Below are 13,795 nucleotides of genomic sequence, written 5' to 3' on the forward strand. Positions count from 1 at the left end.
AAAGAAAAACTACCTTCTCTTATAAATGAGAAAATTAGGCCCAGGAAGGATTGCCACACACACACATCACCGAACTCCAATTACTTTGCCGCCAATGTTTATACATACTTCTGCTCTTCCAGTTACCTTTCCTTTTTTGGACACAAGGCCAGTAATTAGTGTGATATGGAGACTCTGGGAAAGGCTCCATTCACCAATGAGTAGATTTATTATTTTCCATGGAGTCCTTAAAATAAAAGTGCCTTTAGGAGGTAAAAATAATAAAAATGTATAGTTTCCATGAAGGAACTCCCACATTTTGAGATTAGTAGGTGCTCTGTTGTTTCACACAACTGATGATCATCATTGTACTAGAGTGGATTCTACAACAAGGGAATCTGAGCAACTGGGGAGCAAGGGTAGGTACCTGGTGGGGGTGTTCATTTGGGTGGAAGTGTTTTGGAAAACTGCCTGGATTAGACTTGTAAGGAACAATAAAGAGTACTATAAGAAACCATTTCGTTTAAAAGCTAGATCAGTGGTCCATAACTGGAGGTGATCTCCCCCAACCCCATCTTTGGCAATGTCTGGAAAGATCTCTATCACAGTGGGAAAGGCTTGGGAATCTAATGGGCAGAAACTGAGTAAGCTGCCAAACAATCTAGAACACACAGTCCCCACAACAAGAATTAGCTATCTGAAATGTCAATACTTCCAAGTGTGAAGAAGTGTACTAGAGGGAGAAAAAAAATTTGAGGTACTAGAGGACTTGTTAGTTTATGATGTTTTTAAAAAGTTAGAATATGTCACACCCCAACCTTTTGTTCTATTTTGTGTGTGGGGGTAACAGTTACTGGGAATTCTGGAGACAATTTCCTTGCAGTTCACAAATTCTCATGACATCTTTGTGGAAGAATAGGAGTCAATAAAACAGTTCGGTTACATAGATTTGGAAATATTTGCCCATCTATATACTCAAATGTCTACTGAGGAATGCTTGATGGCAGAAAAAATAGGGTAACATAACAGAGTTCTGTCCTTGGCTCTGTCTTACTAAACACTATTAAACAACTCTAAGAAAGACTTGAATAGACTAACTTGAGGAGGATGATCCAGAAAGGGTAAGAACCCAAAACGATGTTGACTACCTGGATTGATGAGTTGCTTAGTTTAGAGCACCACAGTACCTTAGGGACACCAACAACCTACAGGGTCTACAGAGAATAAGGGACCAACGTGGAAAAGCTGGAAAGGACCTGGGGATATTGGAATGATGATCAAAAACCGTTAAAATAAAGGAGCGTTGGTATAAGAAGGCACTAAGAGGGAGCGTCGTCTCTGCACTGTGCCCCGGATGGAAACGCAACAGGCTGAAGGAATGGATTTTGGCCGGCTAGGAGAGGTTTATATTTGCTCAGAATTCAGTCCCTCAGGGACTGCCTTTCATAGCACTTTCCGTGTGTCGTCCCTTCACACCAGGGCTCAGGCAGGTCTCCAGAGCACGGCCTCGTGCTGGGCAAAGGCCGGCCTACGGAATTCCAAATCCTCTCCGAAATCCGTGAAACAGCTGTGGCCCTTGGCATCCTTCCCGGTTTTCAGGACCTCATTCTCAGCTGCCTTTTTTTTTTTTTGAGTCGTCTGCAGAATCAGGGAATTCTGCAGAACTTTGCACTCGTCCAGGTTGTTGAAATGATTTGCGACGTGCCTGCCGGGACAAGAGGAATCTCTTCAAAGGGAATTGGTTTTCCCTCAGGAGATAACAGCCATTTGGGAGCAGAAAGGCTTTGGGGCGTCGCCATGCTCCGACCCCGCCTCGGGGAAACCGGGCGTTCGCACACAAACCGAGGAAAACTAGGCTGCTCGCCTCCAATTCCTAAGAGCCCGAAAGAGCCGCACTTTATAGCTGGAGGCGCGGGACCGCGAGCGCGCGCCCGCCCACAGGGGTGGGGGTGGGGGGTGAGGGGGCTACGACACGACAGAGCCGACCAATGAGCGCGCCCGGTCTCCGCGGGGGTTCAGTATTGGACGAGCCGGCAGTGGGCCGGCCGCGCCGCCGAGGGCCCGGCCTAGGCGCGCCCGCTGCGCTAGAGTCCCGGGGGCGCGTGCGCGGTCTCGCGGCGGCCGCGGGGGCCGGTCTCGCGCGGTCTCGAGGTGGAGTTGCCCGGGGCGGCGACGGCGGCGACGGAGGAGGCTGGCGGTGGGGAGGGGGCGGGGACTGGAGATTCTGAGGTGGGGACTTGGAGTTTCTGGATTCTTTCTCCGGTGTCCGGAGGGCCGCCCGCCGGAGGGCTGTGGCGTCGGTGGTGAGAGGAGCGGCGGGGCGGGCGGCTAAGCCGCCGGGCGCGGAGGTAAGAGGCGGACGGCGGCGGCGGGCTGTGGAAGACAGTGATCAACAGGTCCCGCGCGCGGGGGAGGGGCGGCGGGCGCGTCCCCTCCCCCACTGCGGGCGCCGGGCGGTGCCGAGGGCTGGGGCAGGCCTCGCTGGGTCGGGCTGCGGGACCGGTGGCCGCGGCTACCGCCTCACCTTTGTCCTGCCTGCTCCGCGCGCCTCGGTCCCCGAGACCTCGGCGCTGTCGCCCGCCGGAGTCGTGGGGCGTGCGGCGGGGAGGCGTCGGCGTGCTGGGCCGGGGACTCCCGGGACTCCTTCCCGGACAGGTCGGGGAATCCGCGGGGAAAACACTTTCCTTGGAGGACGGAATGCAGCCCGCGTTCCTGCTCCTGAGTCAGCCCTGGTGTTCGGCTACTCCTCGGTTCCTCCGGTGGATTCGCGATTCTTGCTTCCTTGTGACCGGGTGGAGAAATCCCAATAGCCTTGAAGCTTTCTCAGAACTTGTACCGAGATTGCAAGCTGAACTTTGAAGCCTGTTAAGTTGCTGTAAGTTACTTTCAATGAAAGCCGCTGGAAACGATCTTTATTGCGAATTATGTAACTTCCTAAGGATAACTCACCTTCTGTTTAGGTGATTGACACACAGTCATGTATGTGGAATTTAGGTTTCGGTCGAAAGGTTTTTCGAGGTAGTTTCCGCCGACATTAAAATCCAGAATGTTTTAAAAGTAGTGTTTTGTCGTCGTCTTTAGCGTTTTAAGAATTTAGATTTAGAAAGCCAGTATCCCAAGAATGCTCAAGTTTTGGTTTGACTGACAAGGTGAAAAAGTGTTACTATTTCAGATTTTTCAAAACACTATCGTGTTATAATGGTAGTATTCCAATTACTCTTTTGAATTATGCCAGAAGTTAATAACCTGTTAAGTTCTGCAATACGAACAAATTATGTAATGGTTACTGGTGTCTTTGAAGTACGAGTATTGGTGGTAATGAAAATTGTTAAATAAGCTTTCTTGAATATGATTTTTTATAAGATCCCCGTGGACATACTTTCTTGTTTTAAAAGGCCGTCTAAACTAGTGTAGCAGACTGACATTATTAAAGTTGAAGAGCTTTATAAATAAAACAAAAATCTGAAAGGGGATCGATAATCTTTGCTTTAAAAAAATGAAGTAAATCTTGCCAGATTACTAAAAGTCATTATCTTGAACTTGGCAAGTAAAGGTGGACTCAGTGCTGTTGTTTTAGAATATCAAAACATGAGAGATTTATGTAAATTCTGCTTAAAGGTGACTCAAATCAATACAGTGGTTTAGCTATCTATATGTTCTTTCTGAATTGTGATTTTTGTTTTAGGTTATTTAAATTGCGTGTGTGTGTGTGTGTATGTGTATGTATGTGTATGTATGTGTATCCCTGTGCACATGAATGCAGGTGTGGTGGAGGCCAGAGGCATCGAACCCCCTGGAACTTGAGTTCCATGAGATTGTGAGCCTCAGGCTGAATATGGGTCTGGGAACTGAACTCCATCTTCTACAAGCAGTACATGCTCTTAACCTCTAAGCTGTCTATCTCTGAAGCCCCTGAATTGTGATCTTGATTAAAAATCTCATCACATTATTAAGGATAATCTCCTTAAAGTCAGTTGATACAGTTGTTTGTTTTTTTCTTTCCCCTTTTTTTTTTTGAGACAGCCCTGGGTGTCTTGGAACTCCCTATGTGGATCAGGCTCCCCTCTGCCTAACAGCCATCAGCCTCAGCCTCCAGAGTGCTGGGACTAAAGGCATGTGCTACCACACCCAACACTTTTCTCCTAAAACTGGTGGTGTAACACAGACTGGCCTCAAACTCCTGATTCTCCTGCCTCAGCCTCCCAAGTGTTGACATTACAGTCATGTTCCTCTATGTCCAGCTCTTCATGATATCTTATTAAATAAATCAATAGTTACTTTCTCCAAATCATACATGTAACTGGCAGGTTTTTTTTTTTTGTTTTTTGTTTTTTTCCCTTCTGCCTGCTTATTTTTCTTTTTAAATAAGTACACCACAGTTCATTTCTTTTCTGAAGGTTTATTTTCAGTATTTCAAACAATGTTTGATCAATATGTGTCTCCTTGAAAAAAACATATGGTTTCCCAGAATGTTTATCACCTGGAAGGGGAATTGCTCGTAATAGGTTGATGTGCTTTTTTAACTTTACCAATTATGGCCAAATTACCCTCTAAAGAGAAATGATTTTCATTCTTGTACTTAGTCTGTAAGTGAAAGTGATTTTTTTCACCTTTACTCCCCATTGATGTTGTCAGATTTAAAATTTTCTGTTTCTTTTCTTTGAAAAATATTTCACCTTTATATATTGCCACAGTCAGATACAGAATAGTTTTCATGTGCTATCCTTTAGTCAACCTTCTCCGAACTCTTTATACCTGGCAACCAATGATCTGTTCTCCCTTTTTATAATTTGTCTTTCTATATATATCATTTAAATTTAATCATAACAGTAATTAGCTTTTTTCCTTTTTATTTGAAACTTTTACAGTTTATTAATCCTCTTGTGAAAAATTTGTCTATTGCACATAAAGACTTGCAGAATCTTTACTATTTTTTTCAAGAGGGTGTTTTTTTTTTTTTTTTTAGCGAGGGCCTTGCTATCTAGTCCAGGTATACTTTGTCTTTCCAGTCCTCCTGACTGCCTTCATTCTGTTCTTGCATTCCTTTCACTGTTTCTTGAGGTCTTTTTCTTATATAGGCCATGTCTTATAAGTCTATGTAAAGATATGGAATGCTCTGTGAATTTGCATGCCATCCATGTAAGGGCCATGGTAATCTCTTTATCGTGCCAGTTTTAGTATGTGTGCTGCTGAAACAAGCCTTCAGTCTGCTTTTCTTTGATTTAGCATGATATATTTGAAATTCATGCGTGCTGATTTATTGCTGATTGCAGTATTCCTTTGTATGAATGTACACTATTTGTTTATCCATTCACTAGTTAAAAGACAACATTTGAGTTTTCAGCCTTTTTATGATTATTCATAAAGCTATCATAAATCTGTGTGAATAGGTCATTGTCTGAACATACCTTCCTTTCTCTAGGATAAGTCCCTACAAGTAGGAGTCTAGTTTATATGATCAAATGTGAGTTTAACTTTATTTAAAATGAACCAAAACAACAAAAACCTGTCTGCAGTAGGCAAAATAATGGTTCTCAAAGATGTTCTAATGATAAGAACATGTGAAGATACTTGGTTACATGACAAAATTGAATTAAGGTTGTTAATCAGCTGACTTTAAAATAGGGAGATTATCAAAGTGGGTCCAGTTATCAAAAGAGTCTTTAAAAGGAGAAAGACAAAGGCCAGAGAGATGGAGTCAGAAAAAAAGATGCAACAGTAGAAACAGCTTCTAGTTACAACACTTGTGGGCTCAAAGATAGAAGAGAGGAAGCCAAGGAATTTGCTTGGTCTCTAGAAGGTAGAAAATGGCAGGAAATGGATTTGGCACCTGCTGAGAAAAAGCAACTCCTGTGCTAAGAACTTAAGTTTTAGCCCAGGGACACCTGAGTTAGGCTTCTAACTTACAGATTTGAAAATTCTTAAGTTTGTGTTGCTTTAAAAGCTATTACGGTTTTGGCGCTTTGTTGTAGCAGCCTAGGAACCAAATGCACTGTCACATTCTTTTAAAAGTGGCTGAACCACTTTACATTCCTGCCAGCAATATGTGAGTATTCTTCACCAGCACTTGGTATGGTCAGTCTTTTTCATTTTAGCCATTATAATAGGCCTATAATAGTGTATCATCGTATTTTTTAAGTTGCAGTTCTTATAACTAAGGATGTTGAGCTTATTTGCATTCTTGTTTGTGAAGTATCTAAATCCTGTACTCATTTTTATTTTTCTGTGACAGCAGCTCACTTTCTTGCCCAAATTGTCCTTGAATTCCTGATTTTCCTGCCTTAGCCTCCTGAGTAGTTGGAACCTTTGTATGCAACAGCTCACTAGGCTTCTATTTTCTTACTGAGTTTTGAGAGCTTTGTTTTACGGTGCTGGAAATGAAACTGAAGGCGTTGCATATGCTAGACAAGGTGATTTATTTCTGACCTAGCCCAAGTTTTGAGAGCTCATTATAGTCCTTTGTCAGTTTTTTTCTCCTAGTCTATGATGTACATTTTCATCTTCATAACAGTGTCTTCTGGAGTGTTAATGCCTTTTTAAAAAAATCTTTTTTGATTTACCTGTATGAGTGTTATGCCTGCATGTGTGTAAGTGCACCTGTGTTGGACAGTGACCATGGAGGATAGAAGAAGGCATCAGATCCCCTGGAACTGGAATTACCCACTGTTGTTAGCCACCATGTTGGTGCTGGGATTCGAACCTGCGTCTTCTGCAAGAAGAGCCGGTGTTCTTTACCATCTCTTCAGCACCTCGTATTGATGTCTTAAACTTTGATTAAGCCCAAGTTACCAATTATTTATTTTATGGTTCTAATCTGTGATACTGTATCTGAGGAACTCTGCCTTACTTGAAGTCACTGAAATTTTTTCTCTTAAAAGTTTTATATTTTTATACTTCACACTTATATCTGTGTTCCATTTTGAATTAATTGTAATAAAACGAGAGAAGTAGTTTTGTTTATTTGTCCTATTATTCCATGACACGTGAAAAGACTGCTTATCAAAATGTTCTGTTTTTGTCAAAAATAATATAATGCTTTTGTTTTATTGATCTATTTGTCTATCATTTTGCCAATAATACATTTTCTTTATTATTACAGAATAAACATGTCTTAATATCAGATAATGTGAGTACTCCAACTATTCTTTTTCAAAATTGTGATTATTTTAGTTCCATTTTCTTTCCATGTAATATCTAGAATCTGGTTGTTCATGATAGCCACAAAAATAGCTCTTGGTATTTTGATTGGGAGTATGTTTTATTTATAGATCAACCTAGAATCTTAGCAATATTATCATGTTATTTATTTGTATTTAATTTTGTGGTACAGAGGATTGAAACCAAGGTCTTGGGCATCTAGGCAAATGCTATATCACTATAGCTAAACTATATCTCCAGCCCAGGCCTAGTAATTTATAATATTTTTCTTCATTTATTTTGGTCTTTGATTCTTTCATGAATTTTCAATTTTCAATATGTAGATCTTGCAGTTTATTTGGAAGATACAGAAGTATTTCAATCCTTGGTTTCATTGTAAATGACAAAATGATAATTTAGAAAATTTCATTTTCTAATTTATAGTTAGTGTATAGACATTGTTTTGTTTCTGTACTTGTTTTGAGACAGGGTCTCATTATGTAGCTCACAGTGACTTGGAACTAAAAAATCCTCCTGCCTCATCTTCTCAAGTGCTGGGGATTGCAAACATATATTGTTATATCACCCTCCCTGCTCCCCTCCTTTTGACGTAGTGTCTTAATATGTTATCCCCACTGGCTTTGAAATCCTGGGCTCAAAAGATCCTCCTGCCTCAGTTTCCCAGATAGCTGGGACTGTAGGCATTTGCCACCATCTCTGCATACTAAATTCATTTGTTGGCTTGCTTTATTCTATCTTTCTCTCCCCCTGCCCCACTTCTTGGTAGATATATTGTGATTTTTCTGATTAAATAGTGTATCACAAAGAAATTTTCCAAGATTGGAGAGATGACTTAGCAGCTAAGGACCTGGGGACAGTTCCCAGCACCCATATGGCAGCTAACAACCAGGCATAACTCTAGTTCCAGGGGATCTGCTGCGCTCTTTTCTGAGCATGGGGTGCACTTACATACATGTAGGCAAAACACTCATACACATAAAATAATTTTTTTTAAAAAAAGGAATTTTCCTTTTTAGTCTGAATGCTGATCTCCCCCAACCCCCTTTAAACTTTCCACTGGCTAGGACTTCAGTGATACTAGGTAAGATAGATAAAGAGGGCGTCCTTGTTTCATTTTCCTAAAGGAAAAATTTTCAGCTTTTTACCTTTAAAATATTATGCTAGTCGTTTTGTGAATTCTTTTAACCAAGTAAAGGTTTCAAAAGGTTTCAAGATTTTTTTGGTTAGTTTTTATCATGAATGGATGTTGAATTTTGTCATGCGTTTTCTGCATTTATTGAGATAATCAATGGGTTTTATGTTGTTGTTGTTGTTTTTTTCTTTCAGTCTGTTAAAATGATTCCTACTGACTTTTCAGTGTTGAGCCAGACTCGTATGCTTCTAGGGTTATTTTAAACAAAAATCATTTGGATTTCTTTTTAGAACTAATGCATATTAAAGTTCTTAACAATGAAGGAGGACTGGGGATGTAGCTCAGTGATAGTACTGCCAAGAAAGAAAGATAAGGAAAGGAGACTAACAATTTTGTAAACTAAAGTACTTTACAAAATCAGGAGAGTCAAAACATTGATTAGCAGTTACCTATGTTTTGTATGTTAGTGGTACTTAAAATTCGTTGTGCGCGTGCGCGATTTGCCTATATATGCAAATATGCCCATTCATGGAGGCCAGTGGTCAGATATTCTACAGTTGTTGTCCACCTTGTTTTTTGAGACAAGATTTCTCATTGGCCTGGGGTGCTCTGATTAGGCTAGGCTGGCTGGCCACCAAGTCCCCCAAGACCTACCTGTCTCTGCCTCCAAGTGCTGGGATTCCAAGTATGGCCTACTAGACCTGTTTTTTTTTTTTTTTTAAATGTGTATGAATGTATTGCCTGCATGTATGTGAGTGCACCTGTGTTGTGCAGTGCTGCGGAGGTCAGAAGAGGACTTTGGATTCCCCTGGAACTGGAGTTAAGGATGGTTTGTAGCCATATATGGGTGCTGGGATTCAAACCCAGGTCCCCTGCAAGAGCAGTCAGTGCTCTTAACCGCTGAGCCATCTTTCTAGCCCCTAGACCTGGCTTTTTATTTATTTATTTTTTTAAATGTGGGTTCTGGGGATCAAACTCAGATCCTCATGCTTGCACGGTAAGTACTTTACCGATTAAACTGTTTCCTCAGTCCTGAACTTAAAATTTCTTGATACATAGTAGAGTTTGGAAACTGGAGGATTCTTCTTTAAAACTGCAAAGAAAATGTTATGTGTATCACTATAATCAAACATTCTTCACACTGGGTTTATTTAAACATGTTGCTTAAATGGCTTTGAAAAGCAAATTATGGGTGGTTTTTTTTTTTTTTTTGCTTTTTCTTTTTAAACAAATGTTCATAGAAACTATTCATAGTAAAAATCCATATATCTTTTAATGGAAAAAAAACATTAAACTGGTACATTCATTCCATGAAATAATATTCACCAGTAAAAAGGAGCAAATTGCTGATATGTGGAGTAACCTGAATGAATCTCCAGAGATACTGTGAAGGGGGGGGGGGGCAGAATCTTAAGTTACTATGTGGTTCCGTTTATATAACATTCCTAAAATGACAAAATCAGAATTGGTGAACAGATTAGTTGTTGCTAGGGGTTACGGAGATGATAGGGAAATAGGCATAACTTTAAAAGGGAAGCATTAAGGGTCTTCATGATGATGGAGATCTTCTGGATCTTACCTATCACTGTGAGCAAAATAATTGTGATACTATAGTATAGTTGGGAGAAAGTTGGTAAAGAATGGGTAGATCTCTGTTAGTTTTTACAACTGCATGTGGATTTCAAAATAAAAAATAGTTTAGGGCCATGTGTGGTGATCCACTCCTTTAATCCCAGTGTAGATTTCTGTGGGATCAAAGTCAGCCTGGTCTACATTATGAGTTCCAGGCCATCTGGTGCCCATGCAGGGAGATGCTGTCAAAAAAAAAAAAAAAAAGAACTTACGAAGAACTTGAACACAGAAAAGTCTAACAAGTTGTATATTGGAGACATAAAATCTGGAGAAATGCTTGGAATAAATTGTGTTCCTTATAAAGAATGAGGCCATCCAGACAAGAATTTGAGGTAGATAAAAGGAAGGTAGATAAAAGGAATACATTCAGTTTGCACACCAGAGAATTTCTGGAGAGTATTGTAGACTTTTCTCTCTGTCTGGTTACACTACAACCAGGACTGGTATATAAGTAGTCCTCTATCCATGTTGTCTCTTCTGTTTATCCATTAGCGTCACTGCCCAGAAGAGACCCTAGACTGAGAAATGGCAGTGTTTATCTACAGAAAAAGGTGGGAAATGATAAAAATATTAATGTCTGCCTTACTTTTCCTGTCAATATCATAGTCCAGGAGTGTTGAAATTATCTAAAAGGGGAAGAGACACAAAATTATACCATCACATACTATGAAGGAAGAGAACAGATTTTTATGAGCGTGTAAAGCAAATGGACTTAGCCTAGGATGGTGTGAGGAAAAGCTTCTAAGATGTTCTCTTGAAGCCAGATGTGATGGCTCATGCCCATAATCCCAGCACTTGGGAGCTCAAGGAAGTAGAATTGCTTTGAGACCAGCCTGGGCTATAGAGGAAAACCTGTCTGAAAAACCAGCCCCTCACCAAAGTCTTAATGGGATAATAGTTTGTGTGGAAGTATAGGGGGACCAAATGTGCATTAGAAGGGCTGAAAGAAGACTCAGTAGCTGCAGTAAAATTTAAGTATTCGTATGGAAATCTTAATTCAACATGTCCATTTAACATAGGAAATTTTATATATATATAATTAAATTTTTTATTTATTTTTACTTTTATGTGTCTAAGTGTTTTGCCTGCCTGTTATGTAAGTGTACCATATGTGTGCAGTGCCCATGAAGGCCAGAAGAGGGCACTGAGTACCCCAGAACTGGAGTTATAAATGGTTGTTAGTCACCATATGGATGATGGGAACCAAACCTGGGTCCTCTGTAAGAGGAACCAGTGCTCTTAACCACTGAACTATCTCTCCAGCCCTCATATATACATATATACACATACATATATATATGTATATATACATATATACACACATATATACACACATATATATAAAAATTTTAATATAATTATACAGATAGATTTTTGTTGTTGTTGTTGTTAAAGACAGGATCTCACAGTATTGCCCAGGTTGGCCTCAAACTTGACATCCTCCCACCTCAGCCTCTTGAGTACTGAGTTTCCAGGTATATGCAATTGTGTCTAGCTGGTGAATTTTATTTTGAATGAAGACAAATGATTTAATTTTTGTTGTTTTTATTAGAATGAAAATATGGTGGTGTTCCTTCCTTTCACCAGGAAATCACCCATTGATTAGCCATATAAATATTTTGGTTGGTCACAGTGATTTCCAGTGAATGTGTTAAATTAAAAACTGAAGCAAGGTCGGGTGTGGTGGCCCACACTTTTAATCCCAGCACTTGGGAGGCAGAGGCAGGCGGATCTTTGTGAGTTTAAGGCCAGCCTGGTCTACATAGTGAGTTCCAGGACAGCTGAGGCACAGGGAGACCCTGTCTCAAAACAAAAAAAAAAAAAAAAAAAAAAAAAAAAAAAAAAGAAGTGAGACAAAGTGCCTGTCTGTTTTGTTTTGAACCTAATACCTTCATGAACATGTGGATGAATGGAAAAATCTGCATCCTCACTAAATATGTATTGAATTGTGAGGTTTTTCTTCTATCAAGTCAAATTACAGATAATAGTTGAATTATGCAGATTATGATTTTGGTAATTTCATAATCAAGTTGTTTATTTGATCATGTTTAAAAATTTGAGTTTATCAAACCATTTAACATGACATAAATTCAAGCATTTGACCTTTTTGGTTTTTTAAGTTTGCAGTTCCTTTTTCAGTTAATTCTCTCAAAGATGCTACACATTTAGGTTTTGAGGTCTCTTAGGTTATTTGTCTATTGAACTGTTAAGGCATGGGAGGATTACTTTCTGTAAGTATTTTAAGTTTTGTGGGCCATCTTGTCTCTGTTGCAGATATTCAGTTCTGCTTTTAGAGTACAAAGGTAGTTACCCAAATGAACATGACTGTGTTCCAGTAAAACTTTATGGTTCATGCATCACTTAATGACAGGGATATGTTCTGAGAAATGTGGTAGGTCATTAGGTGAATTTTTCATGATGTGAACAGCACTGGGTGTGCTTACACAAGCCTAAATGGCATAGACCAGTCATTCTACAAGGCCTCTTGATGCAGTCAAGAGTTGCTGAAAACAGTAAATGCATGCTACCATTTTAACATAGCATACTGTTTCACAGTAAACTTTTTATAAGTGGGAGTACACTCCAAAATAATCACTAAAAGTGCAGTAGAAATAGTAAAACATACTCCAGTAATGTAACTTGTTACTCTTAAGTATTCCATACTATATATAATTATATATATTATTCTTTTATATGCAATAGGTTTTGTTTACAACACCATCACCACCAATGTGTGATCCATTATAATCTTATGGGATCAGTGTCTTAATGTCTCTTTGACGAGTCTTTATGTGGTGCATTGCTGTACTTATAAAAGCAAGGTGTTCAGGACTTGAGATGGTTCAGTGGTTGAGAGCACTTGCTGCTCTTTCATAGGACCTGCATTCAGTTCTCAGTACCCATTTGGAAGCTAACAACCACCTATAACACCAATTCCAGGGATTTGATGCCTCTTTTGACCTCCCTGTCTCCAGGCATGTACATGGGTCACATGTATGCAGGCACTCACACATAAACACATAAAATAAAAAATAAGTCTTTAAAAAGCAACAAGGTATACTTGATTTGACTTTGGGGCTTTGTTTATGTGCCTCAGCTTTAAGGCAAAAAAAAAAAAATCAGTGGGAGGAATGACAATTGTAGTAAAAGTTTAAATTGAAGTCTGATTTTGTTAAAATTTTAAATATATTTTGGGAATTTAAAATTTTTATCACATTTATTTATTTGGGGAGTCATACATCTGCCTCGGTGCACATATGAAGGTTAGATGACAACTTTTAGGAGTTGATGCTCTCCTTCCACCATGTTGGTCCTGGGGATTAATTGAACTCAATTGCTTTTACCAGCTGAGCCCATCTTGCTGGCCCTGATTTGGAGGATTTTTAGTATTACATTTAAACACTACTTGCCTAGCCCAAGATCATAAAGAGGTTTATACATACATATGTGTGTGTGTGTGTGTGTGTGTGTGTGTGTGTGTGTATGTGTGTATATATATATATGGTCTTTTGAGACAGGATCTCCATGTAGCCCCAACTGGCCTTAAACTCACTATGTAGACCAGGCTGGCCTCAAATTCACAGAGGTCCACCTGCCTCTGTCTCTCAAGTGCTGGGTCCCCTATATTTTCTTGTATAAGTTTTATAGTTTTATATTTTAGATTTAGGCTTATGGTCCATTTTAGGTGACATTTGGAATTTACTTTATCTAGTTCCATAAGCACTTGTTGAAAAGGCTGTTTTTCCTCCACTGACTTGCCCATGTCTCTTTTTCAGAAACTACTGTCAGTACTGTGTGGATCTGTTTGTGAGCTTCTTTATCCCATTGATGTGTCTCTTCTTTTGACAGGACTCTACAGTCCTGGTTCCTGGAGCTACTTGAGTCAGGTAGTCT

At 39.8% G+C, this 13,795-nt stretch overlaps 2 protein-coding genes across 9 annotated transcripts in view; both read left to right on the forward strand.

Annotated features, from left to right (window-relative positions):
* Positions 1–1,971, forward strand: part of Fam71d (family with sequence similarity 71 member D) — a 40,626-nt gene extending 38,655 nt beyond the window's left edge. Inside the window, exon 6 of the mRNA XM_008852180.1 lies at positions 1,459–1,971. Coding sequence (XP_008850402.1) covers positions 1,459–1,971 — 513 coding nt within the window. The remainder of the gene's footprint in view (positions 1–1,458) is intronic.
* A 206-nt stretch (positions 1,972–2,177) lies between these two features.
* Mpp5 (membrane palmitoylated protein 5) overlaps positions 2,178–13,795 on the forward strand; it is a 69,244-nt gene continuing 57,626 nt past the window's right edge. For 2 of the 8 annotated variants that reach the window (XM_008852143.3, XM_029555553.1), the window contains exons 1-3: positions 2,178–2,327; positions 7,079–7,105; positions 13,751–13,788. The gene's annotated coding sequence lies outside the window, so the exon portion shown is untranslated. Of the gene's footprint in view, positions 2,328–2,634; positions 2,855–7,078; positions 7,106–13,677; positions 13,789–13,795 lie in introns of all 8 variants that reach the window. The other 6 variants (XM_008852144.3, XM_029555555.1, XM_029555551.1 and 3 more) reach the window with 5 other exon arrangements.

The sequence above is a fragment of the Nannospalax galili genome, unplaced genomic scaffold (assembly GCF_000622305.1).
Source record: "Nannospalax galili isolate Female #2095 unplaced genomic scaffold, S.galili_v1.0 scaffold285, whole genome shotgun sequence".
NCBI lineage: Eukaryota > Metazoa > Chordata > Mammalia > Rodentia > Spalacidae > Nannospalax > Nannospalax galili.